General features: G+C 39.6%; 1 protein-coding gene and 1 long non-coding RNA gene across 2 annotated transcripts; one reads left to right on the top strand and one right to left on the bottom strand.

Annotated features, from left to right (window-relative positions):
• The first annotated feature begins 6,036 nt into the window (after window positions 1-6,036).
• LOC148031433 (uncharacterized) lies at window positions 6,037-7,203 on the top strand. The gene has a single exon (XM_087685568.1). The coding sequence runs from the start codon at window positions 6,043-6,045 to the stop codon at window positions 7,201-7,203; it is 1,161 nt and encodes a 386-aa protein (XP_087541694.1). The 5' UTR covers window positions 6,037-6,042.
• Window positions 7,204-8,466: 1,263 nt separating this feature from the next.
• Window positions 8,467-8,975, bottom strand: LOC148031432 (uncharacterized). Its single transcript, XR_015691996.1, has 3 exons — window positions 8,863-8,975; window positions 8,665-8,766; window positions 8,467-8,572 (listed from the first exon to the last, which is right to left on the bottom strand). It is a non-coding gene; the product is annotated as an uncharacterized LOC148031432 (long non-coding RNA).
• Window positions 8,976-25,623: the final 16,648 nt, after the last annotated feature.

Below are 25,623 nucleotides of genomic sequence, written 5' to 3'. Positions count from 1 at the left end.
GGTTGTGAAGTTTTCTCTCGTGAAGCGCAAATAGTAGGAGCAAGAAGAGGAGGGTAAGAAGCACCGGAGAGGAAGCACTTCCTCTGACCAAGTCACTCTCCCTTTGACGAAGCCGCATGTATCTTTCTCTCACCAAGGTGCCTCCTCCATTGCACCCCTTTCGCGACTAGATCAGATGCTCATCAGATTAATGCTCATCAAATGCTCACTAGACCAAACGCTCATCAGATAAACACTCATCAGATAAAGAAGCTTATAGTGCATTGAGAAGAAGTTGTTGCAAATATAAGGGCATTCTATTCAATAGGTAAGCTTTCTCAATGCTTTAGCTTTGAAGTACTAACATTTTAAGAAAAAGGAGTGTACTTATGAGTTGAAGTATTACATTTGTTTAGCTTGTCTTTCTATAAGTTTTTGACTACATGCAAAAATTGTAAGGATTTTAGGATGGGGAGACCTAGAAAAGACAAACACCAATTATTGCTAGAGCAATGTAAAACCACCATCCCAAGCTTGCATCATGCTGAAATTGAAATCGGAGATAATTGTGTTCTCAATGGAAAAAAACAACATATATGCCTAGCTATGTCTCCTCCTAGAAGTTACTGTATCCATGATCATGCTCTATCATTGTCTTTTATTTCATTATCTTCTCTTTAGAACAATGTTATTTATGAACCTATGTTTGTGTGTCTCATAATAATTTGAAAAAGAAATGCCAATTATATAATAGAGGGCATATTCAAAATGTGGCTAACTAAAGGATTCTAGATTGAAAGGGTTTCTTGTTACCACACATTTTCTCCCCATGGCAAGTGTTGTTTTACTCTCCATAAATATGTGTCCCCTCAAGAAATCAAGATTTGTGCGATGTTTAAAATCATTGTCCTTTCTTTAAGAATTGGTGCTGGTTCTTGAAGTAACAAAAGCAACTATGAATTGTGTTTTAGGGCATGGCAAAGCTTTAAAGACCCATCCACAAATTATATGAGCAGCTAGTGACTTAAATAAGCTTGTAGATAAAAGAAAATTTCTATAATATGATTAGTCCCATCTTTGCTATCTATGTATTTTGATATGCATGTTACTTATGTGTTTTGTATGGTTGATTCTATCTTTGTTATTGCAAGTTATCTACAAAAAGTATAAACTGCGATAGTTCAAAGTGTGCATGGGAGTTTTCATGAGTGCGTGTATATGTGTACCCTTCATGCATATATGCATGGTAAGGAAGAGGTTGTTGATTGGCATACGTTATGTGTGTCATGAGGTGCTTCTTCCTTGTCGTGCTTTATTTGTATATTTGAGTTTTTCCGTATATGCAAGTTGTCTTGTTACTTGTGGGACATGTGGATTGGCATGTGTCATGAACTCGACATATACATGTCATGATACCTTTGTCATCTTGTGATAAGTGTATGTAGGGCCGAAAGGTGCTTGCCAAATAGGCACTTAGTTGTGAATTCAGCAAGTGAGTGTCTTTTGGTGGGCATGTCACAATCGACTTGGCACTGTGTCGTGAACTCGACATAGAGGTGTCATTTTAATTGTGACACCCTCCCTTCTCCCTTGTATATGGATGGGCATTTGGTCGTGAATTCGGCTAAATAGTGCCTTGGCTTACATATGATGAATGACTGATGGGCATTTGGTCGTATATTCGGCTGCACAATGTCCTGACATGCTAGATATCTGTTATTGTTTGATGAAATGGGCATTTAGACCATATACTCGACCAGAAAATGTCCTCACATGTGTAGTTGTTTAAAAAAATGGTAATATTTTAGAATTTTTTATATTGTTGAACTACGACTTAATGTAGTTTGTGTAACATTTTCAATGTCTAAATGGTATCATGCAATTCTATAGTTTAATCAAGGTTTACGTAGAATACCAGTATAACTTGAGATTGATGTTACACATTTTTGTTTTCAATCAAAGATTACATGTCACACTAATTTATTTGAATCAATCATAGGTGGCAATTATGTTTTTAATTGAAGATCTAATGCAATCTATGTTGCATTTTCAATTTTTTCATATATTACAATCATGTATTTCAATGTTTTTCATATACTGTAATCGTATATTTCTTTTAATTGTATAGTTTAATCAAGGTTTACATAGAATACCAGTATAACTTGAGATTGATGTTACACATTTTTGTTTTCAATCAAAGATTACATGTCACACTAATTTATTTGAATCAATCATAGGTGGCAATTATGTTTTTAATTGAAGATCTAGTGCAATCTATGTTGCATTTCCAATGTTTTTCATGTATTGCAATCATGTATTTTCTTTTTAAGATCATACTACAATTGTGTATTTCAATGTTTTCATATACTGTAATCGTGTATTTCTTTTATTTGTGATTATAAGTTTTGTTAGGTTTTTTTCGTGTCCATATGCAAGTGCATGGTTTAAGCCTTTGTTATCATGCTTATATGCTTGCCTTTCTTTATTGTGGACAGTTTATGATTTACGATGGCCCTCAACATTGCCAAAGCTCTCCGTATTTGCTTAATAGAGGCCATATCATCTTGCAGAGAACATCAAATATCCTTTGTTAATAGTAATGATGTTGCTTTTGTCATCTTTTGCAACCGAGCATGTGCAGCCATGTGTACAATGTTGCAGCAACAAGGGAAAACTTAGTCACTGATGTGCTTTGGGATTCAGAGAAAAATTTACATCTTTGTCGCACACTGCTTGGAAATGCACCCAAGATGCTAGAAGATCTTAAAGAATTAGCACCAACGTCTGCATCAAAGGAGAAGCTAGCCTTATGGAACACAAAGTGGAGAGAGGAGGTAGCACGCTCAAAGAGGGCCAAGGACTTGTCTGGTGCAATTTCTTTGCCAAAGCATCTTAAGACCACCATAGGTGCAAGTCCTAGTTTCAATCCCACCAGGCAACAAGGTGATTTGTCAGGGGTAGGAACTATATTGCGCACATTGAGGAATTACCAATGTGCACCAACAATTGGCATTCCCTTTGATGCTATCAAGCCAGGAAGAGTTATTGGCCAAGGTGCCTTCGAAAAGTGTGTTGAAGCTACCATAGACAATATTATCTATTTTCCTTAAAATTTAGCATATTACACTAAAATGTACAAGGGCTCCAACAACACTAAACTACAACAATTTCAAGTGGAGCGTGGGATGCAAAAAGTTAATGCATCAATTGTATGATGCATTGCCTTTACTTTTGAGCCCCCTTGGGTTACAATCTTTCCCTTCTTCAATGGTGGTACACTGAATGATATATTGATGTGAGGTCCTTTTTAAGAATGTAAATACAGAAGAATAATCAAGCGTCTACACAAGCCATCAATGGGATTCATACCTGGTCCTCACATGGTGCCCAGTGTAGAGGAGATGGCCAGAATTGTGGGTGTCATAAAAAACATGCCAAATATTATTCATGCATTGGTAGATGGGATGAAGACCGTGCATAATGCCGGTGTCATCCATTCAGATTTGCATGCTAACAATATGGTATTGGACTTTACTAGAGATAGCACCCCAAGAATTGGCATCATAGATTGGGGTCTAATGCTTATTTCTAGTATGACAAGACCAGCCCTCAACTGGAAATGTGGGGGGTAGATGATCCCATGCACATTATAGATGAGCGTAGATGGAAAGGAGCGTTGGAGAGGAAAAGAAGGCCATGGATTGCACCTGAGATCTATGACCCACTATGCCAGTCTGCATATGGTAAGGAGTCAGATGTGTATGCAATTGGATGGCTCATCATCTGCCTCATTGAGTTTTGGTGCTTAGGCCAATGCTTGTGGTTACATAGGGAGTCGAGAGATGCTCCAGATAAAGAGATCATGCACCTAATAGAGTTCAAGGCAAGGAACCGCATGTTGGCATATGATAGGACCATGCGAGTATCATTTGCAGATCTTGATGGCTTTTTGAGGACGAAGTATGGCACTGATCCTACAAAGGCACAAAGACCGCTCGTAGAGCTTGGCCCTATCCTAGCTCACGCTTACTAAATAATCCACATCTTGCAATCTCTTCCCATATTTTGGGAAACATCTAATCTAGTTTTACTAGTCTCTATGACTCATGGATCCAAAGATGCCTCAAAACAGATCATAATTTTTTGTAAAACTCTATGGAATACAATCTGTAATTTGTACTATATAATACCATCTCATGAGCATCATACTCCATCTCCATGCCATCATGTAGAATGTAAATGCTTTACATGCTCGAGTAATATTTGTATGGGTTGCTTCAAGCCATTTGACTCATATATGAAGTTTACTATTATTAATCAGATCTTGATAATTAGATTTTAGATCCATGATCTTTCCACAATGCTTTCCACTTTATAATTTATAAAGATAACACTTAAAAATATCATATTTTCTCGTTCAATTAAGATATGCTTCAGTAACAATATTTTAATGTTGAATGCAGGTTTTACAATTGAATAAGTGATTTTTCATTTGGATTTCATGGGAACTTTTTACAAGATTCAAGTAATTTTCGATGATCCTCAAGAAAATCTAGGTCTTGTGAGACTAACAAAAGATGGATCCGAACCTACCTTTGCTCAAATTCGTGAACAAATTGAAGGTGATGAGCTCATAGATGGGTCTTTTAACTTCATTGAGGACAATTATATTATCAAAAAGCGACAAGAGGAGCAGTGGACTCTTAGTGAGAATCTTCAAGTTTGCATCAAGAGATGTGCTAGTGTGATGAATGAACCACGTTCTCCAAATAAGCGACAATGTTTAGAACATGTTGTAGAGGATCAAAATGAAGCTTTAAGCAACCTCACTTCAAAGCTAAAAAGAAAATTATTACATCCAAGCACTCTCGAGACTTGGAAACATGAATGCAATAGAATAAGGCTAAAATTAAAACAGTCAACAATCTCAAGGGATGATAGGTTTGAATTACACAGCGAAGATATCAATGGAGAATCTCGAGTTCGTGTTTGGTGTAACAAATGTAACTCGTTGTATGGGAAGGGCTCAGTGGAAGGGAAGCATGTCGCATATACTTGTCTTTCTAACTTCATGAGGACACACATCATGCAAAATAAACGTCATGAGAAAAATTATATTATGTTTCGAGGGCTTACAAAAGTGGATATACAACATACTGTAGTTGATCAAGAACTAGATGATAAGAAAGAAATGGACACATCTATATCTTATTTATCTAGATACCAATTTGATATTTAAAGTTATATAATGCAAGATTGATTTTTATATTAATACAATGTAAAAATTTAAACTATTACACATATTATTGAATGATTCTAACAAATATATTGGAATTGAATCTTTTAAATGTAATCTTCATATATAATTATTCGATGATCTATTTGTGTTAAATACATAATTATTTTTGAATGTAAATAAATTATCAAGTTATATTTTAAGAATTTTATTTAACGTGAGAATACTATTAAAACATGGAGTCTCTTAATTGAAGAGATGTAAAGAGATTTTGTAACAATATAATAGAAGCCCATAGATTGGGAAAGTTTGGTGGAAAACCTGCTCTCTGGGACTTCTTGCAAGACATAGCTACAAATATGTTACGATCAAAGGGAGGCCACTGATATAGTGCAAATACCAAATCTTTGTTTGAGGTTGCAAAGATGTGGGGTGGACCAAGGTTGCATGATTTCCTCACTACTAACCTCAATGGTCCTTCACTCTCAATGACAAAGAGAGCCCATAGACAAGCCACCCACTTCATACCTGGTATACATGGATATATTTTTTATGCCATTGCTGAAATATATCAGAAGGAGAAAGAAAAACATGGCATTGCAGGAAAGATTCCCTTTATTTTGGTGGAAGATGAGACTACCATAAAGAAAATAAAATAAGGTAAACATATTGCAAAATTTGTTTTTTGGGATCGTAAAAAATATTCTCGATCAACTTTTAAATTTTATGACATTTTTTGTTTTGATTGTAGGTGGAACCCTAAAAATGATATGCTTATTGGGTTTGATGGATACAAGTCTTTAGACCATGAGTGCGTGACTCCATCCATGATTAAAGTTGGAGAAGGAAAAGCAAGCTATGATGTAATTGTTGATGCTTTTGAGACTCATATCATTGGTGGTTATGCAAGAGTCTTTGTTGCAAATCCTCTTCATGAAGCACTTCCACATTTAGTTGTGGCTGCTCATTGCACATGCAATCGGTTTGATGCAAGTTTTGTCCAAAGGCAATGGAGTGAAATCTCAACATTGTGGGATGAGAAGCTTGCCTCGACAATAGGTCCTATTATTGGACATGCATCAAATGGAGATAGTCGACGAAGAAAACTAATGTTAGCTAATTATGTTCACAAACATGGCACCAGATACAAGATTGAATGGGGTGGATGGCCTCTCTCAGCCAAATTATCAAATGGAGAGGTTTTTGGTATACATGATCAAGATTTTATACATAATGGAAAAAAGCTTGTCAATATTCTTGACAAACCAAAGCGTCAACTAGCTCTTGGTGATGTTTGGGTTACCTTGAATCATGTTGCCATTGTCTATGATTCCTTTTCAGTTGACAAGCATATGCTTAAGGAAGCTGATATTAGGCAAGATGATCGTCAAAATTGGGCTGCAGCACAAAGAATGTGTAGTAGGCAAGTCCAATGGTGTTTGGGAGAGCTAGCAAATAATGGAAAACATAGAAAAGAGAGGAGCATGGTGGGAACACAAGCTTACCTTGAAATTGTAGGAGACTACATTGATAATTTCTTGTCTCCACACTTCAGCTTGGTGGAGAGAGTCCATTTAGCTGCAAAAGTGGCATTTTTTTTTCAAGTTTGGAGATCTTGGATTATGAAGCATGCAAAAGTGGCATTTAGCTGCAAAAGTGCATTGTTAGATGTACAACTCTCGTGCCACTTTGTTGTACTGCTCATAAAATATTTGAAAGACTTTCATTCAAATAAGATACTTCCAATACATTTGACTGGATCTAATGCAGTTGAAATCTTCTTTAGAAAAGTTAGGAGCATGGTTGGCCAAGAGCGCACTTATGATTTGATGGACATTCTACATAGTATAGGGATCTTGAATAGGCTTTCATACTTTGAGTGCAAGGAGAATAGTGTGAAATTTGCACGTGCCCATAAGAAACATGAGCGAGCATGTATGGAGAGAGTTGAATCTCAAGGAGACCAGGGAAGAAGTAGATTTAGGTGATTACAGATGTGTTTCAACTGATGAGAAGATAATTGATGCCTTGAAAAGGGGATTACAAAGTGCTCACCACATTTGTGAGCGTTTACAAATGAAACCAAAAGGTAAAGAGGATAAGCAATGGTGGTTGGAGCCTTGGTCCGAAGGTTTTTTTAATGCTTACATCAGTTCAAATTTCCAGGATTCCAAAACAGATGAGGAATTTTCAGCTCCTACAAATGATGGAGTGGATTCAGAGGAGGATGTATCCACAAGTGAGATAAGACATGTAGTAGATTCTTTGTTAGATGAAAAGGACAAAGTAAATCTAGTAGTCGAGCTTGACAATAACAGGTTTCTTTTTAAATCAACATTGGTAAGTCAACTCAATGGCAATCACACATTGTCCAAAGATAGGCTTACAAGGGTGCGACAAGGAGTATACTATAGTAAGGAGGAGAAACATCATACTCAAACAAATAAAAATCTATTTGGCATTGGTTCAGATTGTGATGTGTTCTTCGAAGAAGAGCATACCAATGGGAAGATCACAAGGCTATTGATAAGGTCTTCAAAAATTATTAAAAATAATAAAAGCCAAAGTGTGTGGTACTTAGGACGACTTCAAAAGATGAGAAGAAAAGTTGGTGGCGCCTATGTGGAATACAAGAGAAGGTTTAGCCTCCTAGATAGGCCCTTAGGAGTGAAGGTTCAACTTGGATGGTATCAAAAATCAAAGGGAACACGATCCTTTACATATGATTTGACAGACCTTCACTACAAGATATAGACCTTATAGCGACGTTTAAAGCGACGAAAATACAAACAACAAAATTTGCCCCCCGTCGTCGCAAAAAGCGTCGTTATTGACGACGCCATAGAATCGTCGCTATAACCGTCGCTATATGCGTCGCTATATGAGTCGCTAATATTTGCGACACATATAGCGACGCATATAGCGACGATTACAGAGAATTTGCGACGCTGATAGCGACGGCAATAGCGACGCGTGCAGTAAATTTGCGACGCAAATAGCGACGGTAACAGAGAAAAAAAAAAATTTGTGGCAGGGCAGCAAGCTGCCCTGCCACATATAGCACTGTGTGCTGTATGAGAGCCATACAAAATAGTTTCTGCACTGCTTCATACAAAGCGTTTGCAAACAAAAAGAATGTATACTGAAATCATAAAACTGATGGATGAAATAAATACATGATATCGCATAAAATGCGATTGGTACAATCATAAAACAATATCACTAATACATAGAAAATGTCTACATAGATCGGGCGACTAAAAACTAAAGGTATGTGAGCTCTAAGGATCCAAGGGCGAGCTACAAATCGTCGTCCCCCGAAAGCTCTTCCCGCTGTAAAGGAGCATCAAACGGATTCTGCAGAAAAAGAAACAACATATCAATCCACCATACAATAATGCATTCAAATATCTCATGGTAACTACGGACAAGAAAGATGAGTGACTTACTGGGCCGCCGCGTCTATACAATCGGTCGATCAATGATCTGAGACCGTGCCTCTCCGCATATCGAGTCTCAAGGCCTTGCGGATAGCGATTTGTAATGGAGTGCTGCAAAGAAAACAAAATGCTAACTGTTAGAAACATGATTGTCAGTACAAAGAATATCTCAAAAAAACAAATAAGGAAAACAAAAGAGAATCTTACAAAGTCCTCCAAATATGTCCTGTGGCCGCCACTCCCAAGATGATGTACCGATCCGGCCTCGATTCGTGCCCTCGCCGCCTCCTGCTGCTGACTCCAACGTCCTGGTGAATTTGTAGCCTCCTCCCTCAGTCGGTGCCAGTCGTCTGCATCTAACCACTCGGGCTTTGGAGCCCCACTCTTGATTGCCTTGCGTGCATCCGATCGTCTATGTGACATGTATGCACGCATGCAATCCATCATCCAGCCCGTAGAGAATCTATCCACTGCGGTTGGCACCGGGAACTCCTCGTGCAAGGATGCTACTATGTACTCCCTGCTTCCCTCCGGTATGTTCCTCCAATGATCCAGGACGTTGTGCCGAAAAACTTGTTGGCACAACTCCCTCATGCGAGCCATCACCCTCCTCCCCTCATCATTCATGATGATGGCTCCTGACCTGCCATCCACTAGGTATCCATAATCCCTAGGAGTGTGCCTTGTATGGGCCCTCTCCCCATCTCCGTCCACGCTCCTGGGCATATCCAGGAGATCCCTGAACATCCGGTGTACTGACGGGGGTACCCTCTCCCGGAGTGCCACACAAAGGGGTGCCGCCAGAGGGTGTGCCACCAAAAGGAGTGCCACCAGAGGGGGTGCCACCAAAAGGAGTGCCACCAAAAGGCGTGACATCTGCCGACGGCTGCGCAAAAGCCGGAGTAACTGGAGTGGACGTCCCCACAGGTGTGACAAATCCTGGCGGTGACCGAGCTCCAGCTGAATGACGAGACGGAGACACCGCGTCCGTGTCTCCACAGCAGCACCCCCCTGATCCTCCTGCAGTCGCAGTCCCTCCCTCTGGCCCAAGTCGCGAGCGTCGAGATCGTCTACTCGAAGCTGAAGCATCTGATCGCGCCGAAGCTGATCTAGCAGAGCGTCCTGACGAAGAACGAGACAGCTCCTGATCTGCTATCTCTCTGAATCTCGCGAGCTGATCTGGAGACATACGTGCCATCATCTCCTGAAACTCCTCATCGCTCATCCCTCGACTCATCCTGAAAATGTCGATACCTGCACATATAAAAAATAATGTTAGAATAATCAATTTAAACTATACAAAGCACATTAATAAAATCATTTTTGAAAAATCCCTCTTAAAATGCATATCTTATCTACCTTTATGGAAGATCTAAACAACGAATTGAGTAATACAATTCTCCAAGAATGAAGTATTCTATGGTCCCATGTTAATCTCCTGACACAACTCTGCATACACTGGAAGGTCGATAGACATGTCACCACAAAACAATGAGTCTGTCTCGTTCTCAAAAAATTCTACGACTTCTGCATTTCCATCATTGTTAGCCGATGCAGGCTCCAAGCTTGCGGTGGCCTCCACCCCTTGTAATTTCGATCCCTCTATTTGCATATTTTCTTCATCTATGCCTGGAACATCGCTTTGATCGTATACTCTCGCACCTCGAGGAGTTGAAGGTATAACATACCACCATCGAGGTTGTCGGGGATTTGGATAGAAGATTACCTGTTCACAAACACTTACAAACTGTCTTCAAACCATTGTGACATAAACCATGTCGTATTACAATTAGCAAGCAAATGCCTAGTTGCACCTGTTCACAATGGGCCGGCAACACAAAGGTGTCGCGCAAATCCATCCATTTTTTTTCGGAATCTATTTCGAGAAATCCAGATGGACCTCGTCGAACTGTTGCGCCAGCTCCTCCAAGTACCACTTTGAACCACTGCACGTCGAATATTATCATTGAGAAGCTACGGTAATCCACCGTAATAATACTTTGCAAATTCCCAAAATACTCCATCTCATCCACAACCGTGTTCGGATCCGTTGCTCGTCGCCGGCTCTCTTGCTCAAACCTTGCCATGACACCACAGTCCATTGTGGAGCGCATTTTGTCAATACGCTCCACCCGAAAATGCCGTCCGCGCGACCACGCTGCACTATATATTTTGTACTGCACATTGAAACACTCAAATTAGATGTAGCAAGAAAATTTAGATACGACACATTCTAAACCCCTCATTACCTTTGGACTACATCCCCTCGAGAACTCCCACTCCTCCATTGAGACCTCTGTCCCTTCGCTGGATGCTGCGGTCAAGGCTCCATGCAACCATCGTGTTGACATAAACCGCGGCATCTCCTCCATGCCTTCGGGATATCGAATCGGTCGGTGACGCGTACTGCGTCGGAATTCGGCTCGTGCTTCCTCTCGATCTTGCCTTGCAATCTGGTACTTGGCGAGCCACGTCTCCATGGAGGCATGGTGCAACATACAAAAGCAATTCACCTTCTCTTCCATTGAGGCATCCATTCTTTTTTCTACCCCATTTCCAACCACCACATCTCTAGTCAGCCTGTCATCGTCCTTCAGCGTCCATAGCATTTCATTGTCTGGTTCCACCGTTGGTAGCCATTGTGAGATATGCACTAATTCCTCTGACACCAACCAACCTTCCGCCATGCTACCTTCCGGACGAGCTCGTTGTCGCACAAAGCCTTTCAGGGTTTTCATGAAGCGCTCCAGGAAGAACATCCATCACGTATGGACAGGTCCAGCAATCTCCACTTCATCCACAAGATGCACAAGAAGGTGAACTTGTATCGTGAGCATGCTAGTGGGCAGGTATTTCTCAAAGAGACAGACCGTCTCAAGTGCTCCCCGCCTTGCGGATTCAATAGAGGACGTCTTAATCTCTTTCTGTGAGATCCATTGCACCAAAGTCGACAGCTTGTAAATGGCCCCGCGAATTTCTGGAGTTAGGCATCCCGCGATCGCGATCGGTAGGACAAACTGCCAAAAATGAGAAAGCATTAAGAATAATGGTCACTTTTCAAATTTCAAAATGTCCACGCTAATTAAAATCCATTCTGTTCACAAACCTGACATATCTTATGCCAATCATGGGATTTTAGCCCAGAAATCTGGTCATCTTTAGAAAATGCGGACTTGAGAGAACGCATCATACCCGTCGGAGTGCGGATAGACTTGATTACTTGCTTCACAATGCGCTCTTCTTTGGTAGACAAAACCCAGGGAGCGCGAGGAAGCTGCACTCCCCCTTCAGCACTCGACTGCGGCCAAAGCGCCTCCATCTTACCTACCTCCTTTAAATCCATTCGTGCCCCTATAGTGTCTCTCTTTCCTGTGATGTGGTCCCATAGCAAGCTGCCCACATTTTTGAAAATATGCATGGGATCCAACAAGTGGTTGACCTGTAAGTGGGTCCAATATGGCAACTCGTAGAAAACTGAGAACCGCCGCATTCCATTTGGATGTGAATCCGGGTTTACCATTTTCAGCTCGTACCAGCTTGCAGCGTTCATACGTGCTGGAGGTCGTCCAAGAAAACCTTCCCTGAGTTCATGATCCTCCGGCAAGAAAGTGGCGTGTCCTTGATATACCATCTTCTTCATGGTTCGTGATCTTCGGGAGTCTAACTGTGGCCCACACAATGGACATGCATGATAACCTGAGGTAACGAGACCTGCAAGGCGATCCACGACCTAGTGAATACTTGATTGAATGAAATAAAATATAGATATTACCGGTGAGAACAAAGGTCTGCTCACCTGAGCACTCTCCCAATCCCGGAAAGTCATCCATCGTCCACATGAGAATGGCTCGAATGTTGGCTGACCGCCGACCATCGCGCCTGCTCATATCTTGCACCGTGACCCCCTCCTCCCACAAAATCTTAAGCTCATCGACTAATGGACGAAGATACACGTCCATATTTTTTACTTTGTAGCGGCCCGGGACGAGCAAGCTAAGGATGAGATGTCCTTTCTTCGTAGAAAGCCATGGAGGAATGTTGTAGTTGGCAAGCACTATAGGCCACACACTGTAAGAAGTCGAGCGCAGACCGAATGGGTTCACACCATCCATGGCGAGACCGAGCCGAAGATTCCTTGGCTCTCGCGCAAAGCCTAGGAAGGTAGAGTCAATGTGGCTCCATGCGCGCGAATTTGCTGATATTCGTTGAACTCCATCCGTGGACCTATTCTGCACATGCCACGTTGTCAAGCTTGCCATGGCAGACGTGCGAAACATGTGGTTTAAGCGGGGGATGAGCGGAAAGTGTCTGAGGACTTTTTGAGGGATGGTTTGCCCTTGCAAGTCCTGTCGATACCTCTGAGCACCACACTTTGGGCATGTCTCCATACTCTCGTATTCATCTCGAAACAATATGCAGTCGTTGATACATGCATGGATGTTATTGTAGTCCATGCCAAGCTTCCGTAAAACATGTCGCGCATCATCACGAGACTCAGGCATCGTGTTTGCAGGTGGAAATATATGATATTTCAATAACCTGAAAAAAATCATAAAACACCTTGAAAAATCTATCCATGTTTGCAATAATACTGTTTAAAAAAAAAAACAACGATATATATATATATAGATGGGCCTTGCGAGTGGTCGATTGGCTCCTGCAATCCATCCATCGCACGTCCACGAACTCTTCTAATTGGCCGCAAAGGGTGCACTCCCCCTTGGGTCGAGACATCACCCCCCTGGATACAAAATTTACCAACAAGACCCAATCTTATTGTGTATGGTTTTCAATTAGCTTGAGAGTACAATGCATGAAAAATGCTAACTTCAAATTACCGTTTGCTGAAAGTCTGCAATCGCCTGATCAATGATCTCAGATTGAAACTCGCCAAATCGTCGTACGTGTTCTATAGACAATCGGAGTTTTCGTCTAATTGCCAACTTGCATTGAGAGCAAGGACATGGGACACGCTGATTAAGATACGACTCGCGGTCTTGAACAATAGGACCTTCTTCGTTTGCCATCTTATCTACATTACAGCAAACAAGGCTTAAATGGATAGCTTTATGGAGATGTACGTCAAGTTGCAAGTTGACCATAAACCTTGCATTGTATATAGTAGTCGAGAGATTTTCCGATGTTATATCTCGGCCTTGTATCATGCTCAACGATTTGTTTGTCTCGGTAGATAATTTTTTGTTATATCTCGGCTTTGAGTATAAGTAATCCATTTTAAATTTAATGCGCGCCATCTATGAAATTTTATAACTATAGTAATAAAATTTATTTCAATCAATTCTACTCATAGTCATAAGACCTGAGAGAAATTATCCTATACTCAATTTAAGGGTTTCTTTTTCTATAACAATAATTTTGGGTTCATTTTGATGAAGTACGTGGCCGTATGCAAAGCACATTGCATACCATTATCAATACGTATATTATCTTAAATTTTCTTCCCTTCCCTCTCCCTCTCTTTCTCTCCCTCTCCCTCTCTTCCTCTCTTTCTCTCACCCTCACCCTCTCCCTCTCCCTCTCGTTCTCTTTCTCTCCCTCTCTCATTTCCTCCCTCCCCCTCCCTCTCCCTCTCCCTCCCTCTCCCTCTCCCTCTCCCTCCCTCATTTCCTTCCCCTCCCCCTCCCTCTCCCTCTTCCTCTCCCTCTCCCTCTCTTTCTCTTTTTTTCCCTCTCCCTCTCTATCTCTCTTTCTCTCTCATTTCCTAAACAAGCAAAAAATAAAGTGATTTAAACATCCTCCAAGCAAAAGGGAGAGGGAGAGATACAATGCACTCTCCCTCTCTTTCTCTTTCTATCCCTCTCTCATTTCCTTTCCCTTCCTCTCCCTCTCACTCTCTTTCTCTCTCATTTCCTCTCCTAAACAAGTAAAAAATAAAGTGATTCAAACACTAAACAAGCAAAAGGGAGAGGGAGGGAGAGAGAGAATGCACTCTCCCTCCTTCTCCCTCTCTTTCTCTTTCTCTCCCTCTCCTATTTCCTCCCCCTCCCTCTCCCTCTCCCTCTATTTCTCTTTCTCTTTCTTTCCCTCTCCCTCTCCCTCTCCCTCTCCCTCTCCCTCTCTCTTACTCTCTCGTTTCCTCTCCTAAACAAGCAAAGAAGAAAGTAATTTAAACATTAAACAAGCAAAAGGGAGAGAGAGAGAATGCACTCTCCCTCTCTTTCTCTCCCTCTCTCTCCCTCTCCCTCTCCTTCTCTTTCATTTCCTCTCCTAAACAAACAAAAGAGAACGATTTAAACCTTCAACAAGTAAAAGAAAGAGAGAGGGAGACTCACCAATGAGATATGGCGAGCGTGGGCGGCTTCTCTTTGCAACGAGGGCTCCTCCTCTCCTTCACGAACAACGACGGTGGCGGCGGCGGCGGCGGCGGCGGCGGCAAGTCTCTTCCTCCTCTTCTCCCACAAAGCCTTGGCTCTCTCCCTCGCTCTCGCTCTCAAAAGGCGAAGAAAACAAAATGAAAACGGCGCTCTGGTTTCGGCCGCGCTTTTTTTCCCTGCGGCGTCGCAATTGGCGTCGCTATTTGCATAGCGACGCCAATTGCGACGCATATAGCGACGCCTATAGCGACGCCGACATCCGCCGTCGCTAATCGGCGTCGCTATTGCCCCATTCCCTTGTAGTGCTTGATATGATAGATATTGAAAGTGTCATTGCTCTTGCAAACCTCACATATGATTATAATAATAACAAATATGAGCTTGATGAAAATGATTGGAAGATCTTCAATGAATTCGTAAACGACCATTGAGGATAGGTAAACAAATATTATTTTTCCTCTTTTTTAGTATTATCTCCTATGTAAATTGAGTGAAGGAAAAAAGTCTAATAGAGTGATTTTGAGGTGATTTTTTGGTATTTTCCTTCATGTTAATGTTTTATATTTGTATGTTTGTGTCAGGAATGCGACTAGTGGATCATGGTGATGCATCTAAGCATGTCGGAATCAACATGGACTCTAGCTTTGAAAATGCCAAGGTGTTAAGTAGAACACACTTATGGATTGGAGAAAATTTTTGTATATCACATTTTTTGTATAGCTATATCTACTTTGTAAAGGAATACATAATAAGTTTTGTATAAATGCAAAAATCAAAAAACCATATTTTTCATTGAATCATCATGTGTATTTTGTATATTCACATTTTTTGTATAGCTACATCTACTTTATAAAGGAACACAAAATATTTTTTTAGCAAATGAAAAAATTAATTATGTGGATTATTCTAGAATTTACTTTTGGGCTATAGAAATACAACATGTTTTTGCTTTTAATGTACCTACCTCCTTGAATTACAAATGAAGTGTGGCTTCATTGTGTTGCTTGAATTATGGATTGAGTAGCATTTCTCTTGTCATCTCCAAGAGAGAGAGAGAGAGAGAGAGAGAGAGAGAGAGAGAGAGAGAGAGAGAGTGTGTGTGTGTGTGTGTGTGTGTGTGTGTGCACGTGTATGTATGTGCGACATATATGCCTTTGATCTAGAAAAGAGGAGTCGTGGAGAAGATATTTTGAGATGAACTAGATACAACAAATATAATGATATACCTTGCTAGAGGCCTACTACCACTATAATAGTGCAACATCAAGATCAATATTGCAATGTAAGCGAGCCCAAAGATAGTAATAGGATGGTCAAAGTATTTAGTTTTGTATTTTTTAAATTAAAGAACTCTTATAAGACTAACTTCGGGCTAGTCTAGCTTCCTAGTAATTGTGTATCATAGCTTTAGGCAATGCTAGCCGTAAAGATACTAATGTGAATGCCTTTTACTAGCTAGTTCTAGGTTGAGAATTGCATGCTCTAGTTATATACTTGATGCCTCTATCTAAAAATTATTTTAAAGTCTTACTTTTATTGATAAAATTTTGAAATCTATCTTTGTATGTCCTATATTATAATGATATTTTCATACTCACTAGAACTACTAAGAGATTTTATGAACCATTGGGAGTTGCTTTGTGGTCAATTCTATATTGTAGGATCTTGTATCTATACTATTTCATAGGGATCTATTAAATTATTTACTAAAAATAAATAAACTCACAGTAAGGGATTTATAAATATTGCTAAAAATTCACATAAGGGCCAATAAAATTTTACAAAATAGGTTACATAGGGATATATAAAACATGCATTGAACACACGTGATGCCTAGGATTTATACATAGTAACTCACCCGAGATCTCAACCAATCTTGATGGAATGAGAATGACGATATAAAAACATCCTTTCTTCCTTTTAATGAACATATCTACATGTAAGTATGGTGTTGGAGCACTACGTCTAGAACCAAGACCTCTTGTTACTACCATGACTTTAAGATAAAAAATAATGCATCTAACCATGCTATATACATAGCAAAAGAATCATATGTTTTTCATTTTGATTGATCTTTGATTGTGTGGATCATTCTTCACATAACCAGAGGTATGGAGGTAATCCTCGTGTTACTTGCTTGTCACACACATATTTAATTATGAATGGATATATTCTAATCTAGTGAATGTATTTTCTAAGGAATAATGATTTGAGGAACATTGCACTGTTTTTAACTAGTTTTTTGTATTTTTTAAAAAATTGAATGTTTTTAATGTATTTTCTTTATTTGTTATGTTCTTTTATGAGGAAATTGATATTTTCTAGCATAAAACAAAGATAAACATAGAAACTAGCAAGAAGAACATAACTCATTCCCTTAGAACACTTGAGATCCATATTTTTCCAAACTATGTAAAAGAAATAATTTCTTACATCTTTATTTGACAATTTTTTATGTGTTTCAAATTATGCATGAGAATGTAGAAAGCCTTCAGAACACTGCTAACATAATCCCTCCAAGCTACTTTATACTCTAGCAAGCACCTTTTTGGATTGTATGCACTTCTTTGTCTTTCATTTCCCACATGAACATGAGCTAGTGGCTATGGAGAGAGGAGAGAGAAAGACTGAACTACAAATTTTGAACTCCTCAACCTCAAGCTATGAAATTGACAGAACACATAGAGGATGAAGAGTAGGATCCATTTCCAATGTTTGATGCTTTGCATGATACAAGTTTGAAAGAGACACTCTCCTGATGATGAGGCATTGTTCAAAAACGTCATATTCTCCTTCTTTTTCCATGATTGTGTGTGTTTTTCCTTTGTGAGGTGTCTGACAATCTCAATCCAAGGCACACCTTTTAGTAGTCCATGAGTAGGTTTTCCAAAATAACGTTGCACAATGCTCCCTTGGAGTATCACAAGGTTTGTCACTTAGGCCCTACTGAGTCTACGTCCCAAGGGAAGAGTTCCAGCCAAAAACCCACTAAGATCGACCTGAATTTCTAGGTTCCTAAAATCAAATGGGTCTCCTAATAGCCAACTAGCGTTGTCATGACGCTGAGCGTTCACCACTGCAAATTTGGAGGTGGAGTTTTTCGCCAAGAATTTGAACACATTAGTTAGTGTCATTAGGAATTTATTTTCCGTTGTGTGTCTCCTTTTGCTTGCATTATGCATGATGCACAAGCACATGTAGTTGGGCTAGGCACATTCTCTTCAATGCATTCATAATTTTTGTGACAGGCATCGTTTGATTGCTTGCATTGCATGGATCCAACATTGCATATTTTCTTGAATCATGAGTGGATGAGCATGAAGTTTGTTTCAAAGCATATTCTTGTTAGGGCGCCCACATTGCATGGAAGATAAGTTCTTTTGGCAAAATCATGAATATGGCTCCCTAACCTTGAGTCCATATAGAAGTAATGTTGACTTCATCAAAAGTGATTATTCCACCAGCAAGTTCGACAATTCTAAAGAAAACCTGGACCAATGTTGATTTTCCACTCCTAGTTCCTCCTATAACACCTATCTTATGACCATCAGCTATTGCCAGACTACCTTTTAGAATTCTAAAGGGGCCTTGATGGAAAAGTTGTTGGGAAAAACTACTTGAAGAAATTGATTGAATGTTTGACATGGGGTTTGAATATCAAAATAAGGTTCATAGTAGAGCATGGTGAATTGTAAGGCATATGAATGCATAGTGGATGGTTTTGAACACTTTGCCCAGGGCCACCTTATCACTTTGTTTTCTGCTACTAACTATTGTGGCACCACAAACGACACATGTACAATCTTGGTATTGGGAAGGGATCTCATAGTTGTTCCTAAACTGATACATTTTTTGCCTCCTGCCATCATGTCACTAGAGACATCACTAGATGGTCACTTGGAAGACACATGAATGCAGGAGCTAAATACCAAGAGACCACTTACCCCTACCTATGGCCACCTTCAATCTTCTAATGATCGTCGATCACTAGCATGGATAAGATTAGTTTAAGAAATGTATGCAGATTGGTAATATTTTTTCCTTGAAGGTATACATTCAGATGGAGGATTGTAACTATTCTTGTGTGAAGAGTAGAAACAGAACCTGAGAGAGTTCTTGGCTTTTGAATGGCATGGTCAGGCATGGTCACGAAGCCAGGACATGGCTTGAGCACACTATGACCCTGGCATCTGATTTTGGAGATTTTTTAAACCCCAATTTGGTGGAGCAATTGATGATGCTGCACGTATGACGCAAGCAATTATGTAAGTTGGCAACAGAAAAAGCTTTTAAAACCTTAAGCTTTTTGGAGGAAAAAGCACCAAGCTTTTGTGAGCCGCATATAATGACAATAACCAGCATGGCCAACGACTTTAAAAAGAGGAGGCTATCGAGGACGAGAGGGAGGGGGAGGAGCCATACTATAGTCCGAGCTGATCGACATGGTTTATGATGGAGTCCAGGTTTGCAAATAAGAGGACAAGGCGGCTTCTTCGGCTTCCTGATTGGCACAGTTTCTTCATGACCTGATCCTACTTTACGAGCAAAAAGTTCACTCTCTTGATGAGCATATTTGTTGCGACCAGAGACGCCAATGTTTCATGCTGATAGCAACATACGTCAAAGTGGAGGCTTGATGAAGCTGTGATTTTTTGCGAGGTGGCGCTGAAGACAGAGCAGTCGAGCTGTGTGCAGGAATGCAGTTGATGGTTATGAGGAGAAACTGGGCACCTTGTGATCACCTCGGGATGATGAGTCAGGATGTCAAATATAGATACTCCATGATTCTGGCCATGATAAGACTAATCTGTAGCAGCCGGGTTGGCTCACCTCCTATAATACAGAGCCATTGAACCTAAAACGGGGTTACAGATCACCTCTTGGAAGGATGCCTTCACCTTCTTCGACAAGCCTCTCAACATATTTATATTCACCATCACCCTCTCCGACAAACCTTCTGGCATGTGTGGTGGCGGACTGCAGAAAGGTTAGGCATGAATCATCGTGCATTAAGTGATGTCTGGAAACTACTCGCCATATCAGTTCTCCAATCTGGACTTGATTCATCTCCCAACGCCTATTTCATAGCGTGTGGTTCTAGATCTTCTATTTTCTGGAGGAAATTTGTGTTTGGAGTGATTGCTGAGACATCTGAATATTCTTCGAAATGATACTAGATCGTATGGCATCTCTCTCGATAGACGTTAATGGCACTCGTGACTCCTTGTTCTTCGTGTCCAGTGGTGGATCGTGAAGAGTCTGTGTGACGACATTGACTTAGCCAAGAGGCGCTTGAAATGGTGTTCATATAAGCGTTTATGTTGCAAACGTGGGCCCATAATTCATAGGTAGCCGAGGAGGAATTGTAAGCTTCTCAGTCCGATAGCTTCAAGTAATATTTAAATTGTCGACTTAGATGGCTATTGCCTTGACAACAAAAGCATGAGCGTCATCACATCAAACGGGTTATATCTCAATTCTCAAGGCTTCTATTTGAGTTTATTGTATTTTCTAAAATGTTCCAGAATCCACATGAGTTTTAAAGATGTAACTATCACAATTTTTCTAAGTCATATTTCAAGGTGGTGACAACGATAGCCTTATCTTTGAAGAAGATGTTGTGACGGCATGCTAAGAGATGCAATCAAATCGTCTACAAGAAAAAAGCCTTTTTCATCTTTCGGATCCTTAATACTTGGAAGTTCCATATCATCAATGCTAAATACACTTCAATTTACCCCTCTTTTACGCATATCCATGGCAAATACTCCCTCTTCTAAGGCAAAGGTTTGAATATCTTTTGTGAAAAGATACATTGAACTTATTCTTTGAGTGCATCAAGTCAAGATTTCTATGTATTAGATCTTGTGTGAATATAGAAATCCTTGTTTTCCATTTTTCCTTTTCATGCCCACATTTGTATTCGATCAAATGTGAATCCTAACCATTCTTTTTACTTCAAGTATTTATCTTGAGTTGAGTACTCTTCAATATCCATTACTCCCATCTCGAAAAGCGTCGGTGGGACAAGTGACTTTCACGAACTTCCACACATAATCCCATGCGACAATGTCAGTAATTTTCAGTTCTCACTTCCTATAGGATTACTCAAATTGAAGTGGACTTGCCATTGCACTTGGTTCAAAGAGAATGGGAGACGAAGGGGAGTGAGGTACGTCAATCCTCCTACCCATAAGTAAAATCCCATTTCGGCCCCCTAAAACAATGCAAGTTGGTTCTACCTAACGACTAGTTGGTCAATTTATCATATTTTTATTTCTATCACCAATTTGGAAAAGCTCCCAGCAAACCGGGACCACCCTACCGTTGGACGGACCCATTGACCACTTGCTTTCCTTTGATGGACCCATCAAGGGTCATGCCGACTCGCTTTCCTTTGATCATGCTATCATGTTTAGTTTTTTAATTACCTACATCACATTTAATGAAACATATACAACCAACTTCCTTCACATATTTTATTTAAAGGACACGCATATAATTCAAACAACCCTTGAATAAAAAATAAATTCCTTTATTATATTGAAAGTTCATCGCAATTTTCATCTTTTTGATCCTACGAAAGATATACATAATTTCATGAGGGTATTCTATCCACCAAGATTCCTCCCTTGTAACTAGTATTAGGATTTCAGGATCCCATCTTGGGTTGCAAAGGAGCTCGTTAGGTTCTAGGAGTAATTGGAAATTATAGCCAAAGCCCCCCTAGCATCCACATTTCCTATTGCTCGAAACTATATCTATGAATAGACATTTTTGCTACGAAGCCGGTCTAAGCCTCTCGAAGCGATAGAATCACTGTTTTAATCAGAGATCTAGATTCTAGCAAACACAAACAATCCTTTCAAACAATGGCAATCACACCATCATGTAGTTCATAGCTTCATATAGCCAACATAGATCCTTAACCCAATGTAACCTTACATCCCATAAAGAAGTGTTGAGTACAAATCTTTCAATGTTGTTAAGCAAGACACGAATTTACCATTTAGGACTAACTTACACAACATAAGCTAATTTCCTTTAGTTGATACTTAGAAACATATTGCGACAATAATTTAACGAGATGATTTACAAGATTCTTTGAATAAACTTTTACTTTTTAAGTGTTAATCAACTCCTAACCATTGTTGTGTTTGGCAATAAATATATCGAGTTATTTTACTAATCTCAAGTGTGCATAACGTCCTTTACTCATTTTATGCAATAATCTCATGCAACTATTTCCATCATGATTCTACGAATTATAATCTTAATTAATCTATATACAAATCATAGGTAGCAATTAACCATTTGTGGATGTGTTAATACACTCTCTAGATGAAACTAACATATCTTGTAAGTGCAAATGCAAAAGCTAACATTTTATATCCTTAATTTCATAAAAAATATGATTATTTTATGTGGTGATATGAAAATAATAGCCTATTTTTGAGTTGTGAACAACCTAGTTTGACATGACGTCATTCAAAATTTCATATTTGCTTGTGTTTGCGTTCTCCACACCCGGTATTCCATTGGTAGTGGCAATTTCGAGCAACCTCAGGAATTTTTGTATCTCTAGAAATACCCATTCTTTGACCCGGTTACGGTGGATTTCATGGTCTTTTCACTTTGTTGCTTTTTGGGGCTATCGTTCACGAGCGAGTTCGAGAGATAGAGAAGGTGGAATGAATTCGCGATGGGAGAGCATAAGAGTAACTTGTTGAGTTGAAGACTGAGACATGGGGAGGTACGTTGAGTTAATTCATTTCCTCTCTAACCCCCTCTCAATTCCCTCTCTTGCAGACTCTCGAGAACTTCTTCCCTCTCTCTCTCTTTCTGATTCTCCCCCTCTAGCTCCCTCTCATAGCCTCTCGAGGGGGGGATATCCTTCTACCTCTCTTTTCCTCTCTCTTACTATATACTCCTAAGAAGGGCCTCTTCCTCTTGCTCAGACCTCTCTCAACCACTCCCCATGCTTCTTATTCATAGCTCAATTAGAGAAGAAGGGTTGTGGCTAAGAAGAAGAGCTCTTTATGGAGGGAATCTTGGCAAAATTAGCAATCTGAAGTATGATTTCAATAAGCTAACATGAAATACATAATTGTGGATTTTTATATTCTCAGGGAGTTGTATCTTGTAAGTGCTTGGTCCTAATTAGCACTTGAGAACCTTATAGGGTCCACAATATCTTGGACTTAGCTTCGTAAATTCTCCTAAAGACAAAGAACTCTTCTTTGGATGGGCATGAACAAAGACCATGTCTCCTTCTTTGAAGATTCGTTCTTGCCTTTTTAGATCAGCATGCACCTTTTGTCATCCCTTGTGACAACTTGAATATATTATCTAATAGTCTTTATTTTCTCATCTATTTCTTCTAACATTTTTCTCAAATCTTCTACCCTTAGAGTAGGATCAGAAAAATTAAGTGGCATATTGCAATCTTGACCATATAGTGCCTGAAATGGAGTCATATGAATACTTTGATGATAGGAGGTGTTATAAGCAGATTCCACTCAGGGTAGATATTGAATCCACCTTTTAGGTTCCTTACTGCAATATGCACGCATAATATCCTTAATTAGTTGATTAACTCATTTTGTTTACCCATTAGTTTTTCGATGATAAATAGTGCCCTGAAACAAAGTTGGGTCCCAATGGCTTCAAATAAACTCTTCCAGAAATGTGATGTGAAAACAGAATCACGATCACTGATGATCCTTTTAGGTAACCCATGTAACCTAAAAATCTCTCTTACAAAAATTCTTGCAATATCTAAAGCTTTATAATTGGTTTTTGTTTGAATAAGATGAGTGACCTTTGTTAGCATGTCTACTATTACCTTTATTGAGTTATATCCTCCTTGCGCAGAAAGGTAACCCAACTACAATGTCCATGCTAATAAACTCCCATTTTATCTAGGGAATGTCAAGTGATTGGAGTTTTTATGGTAACTTGACATGTTCACATTTTACCCTTTCGTAATTTAGACATTCACTGACATACTTAAGTCTTTGCCTATAATAGCTTGGTCTTTGCTTACACACCTACTCAAAAAGCAGGTGACCTCAGGTGACTTGAAAAAGAAGAGTCATGTGCTTCCCAAAGTATCCTTCTCTTGAGAGTCTGATTTGAAGAAATGCATAGTCTCATTCTGAAATAAACAAGCCCATCATCTTCATCTATAGAGAATTCTTGAAACTTAGTCTGCATTTGGGATCTTGTTCCTTATTCTAAACTTCCCAAAACAATTGTTGATAGTCTAGGTCCTTATTTTCTTCATCCTTAGTCAACTCAATGATAGGATTAGTAAGCATTAATACCATTTTAGCTAGAGTTTATGCCCTAGATGGTTCTTCAATGACGATAAGAGCATTAAGGAAGGCTTAACACCTAAGGGCATCTGCTACTACATTCTCTTTACCAGGTCTGAACTTAATTTCAAAGTCATACTCCTATTGAATTTTGATCCACCGTCGTTGCCTCATATTAAGATCAGACTGAGTAAAAATACACTTAAGACTTTTATGATATGTGACTAAGGAAAACTTATTTCCAAGCAAGTAATGTCTCCATAATTTGAGAGTGTGAATCATAGATAATAACTCCAGGTCGTGGTTACTGTATCTCTTTTCATGGGCTTTCAATTTTCTTAAAGAGTAAGCTACAAGATGACCTTCCTGCATTAGTACGCATCCCAATGCAAGAGAGATGGCATTTGTGACAACTTCAAATTCCTTGCTTAAGTCAGGTATCCTTAAAGATAGGAGGAGTTATCAAACTATGCTTTAGTTGCTCAAAACTAGATTGTTCAATTGGCGTCCAGATAATGGCAACTTGCTTTTTGAGTAGGTGTGTAAGAGGTGTTGCAATTTGGGGATAGTTTCTTATGAATATCCTATACCATTCTGTTAGACCTAGAAAACTTCTCACTTCCTTGATAGTGGTTGGGGGTGGCCAATCTTGAGCATCTTTGACCTTGGCAAGATTTATTAATATACCTTCAGCAAACACTATGAATCCCAAGTGCTCAATCTTCCTTTTGAAGAAGGCATAGTTCTTCTTCTTGACATACAATTTGTGTGTTCTCATCATCTCAAAGACAATGTGAAGATGTGGTTCATGTTATTCTTCCTCCTTAGAATAATTTAGGATATCATCAAAGAATACAAGAACAAAATCATCAAGATGAGGCTTGAAAATGTCTTGCATTAACTTGTTGAAGGTAGCTGGGGAATTTGTCAACCCAAATGACATCATGATGAATTAAAAATGACTGTATCTTGTGTTGAAGGTTGTTTTAGGAATATCTTCATTCTTGATTTTGATCTGATAATATTGTGACCAAAGATTGATCTCTTAGAAAAGATCCTTGCTACTTGTAGAGACAATCAAGAAGCTCATCTATCCTCGAGATCGAGTACTTATTCTTCATTGTTACTTGGTTTAGCCCTTAGTAGTCAATACAAAGATGGAGAGTTCCATCTTTCTTATTTTGGAATAATACTGTGGCTCCCCATGGTGAACTACTTGGCTGAATATACCCTTGTTCCATTAGTTGTTTGAGTTGCTCTTTTAGTTTGATGGCTTCAGGTAGACTTTTTGTAAGGTCTTTTTGCCACTGGAGCGG

This window comes from Lygodium microphyllum, chromosome 9, assembly GCF_053477565.2.
Source record: "Lygodium microphyllum isolate KBCC chromosome 9, Lygodium_microphyllum_v1.1.10, whole genome shotgun sequence".
Lineage (NCBI taxonomy): Eukaryota > Viridiplantae > Streptophyta > Polypodiopsida > Schizaeales > Lygodiaceae > Lygodium > Lygodium microphyllum.
The sequence above is the reverse complement of the archived record's forward strand: the minus strand, read 5'-3'. Positions and strand labels throughout refer to the sequence as shown.

Excerpts from the sequence above, each read along its gene's own strand:
- LOC148031433 (XM_087685568.1), top strand. The coding sequence starts at position 6,043 with ATGATTAAAGTTGGAGAAGGAAAAGCAAGCTATGATGTAATTGTTGAT.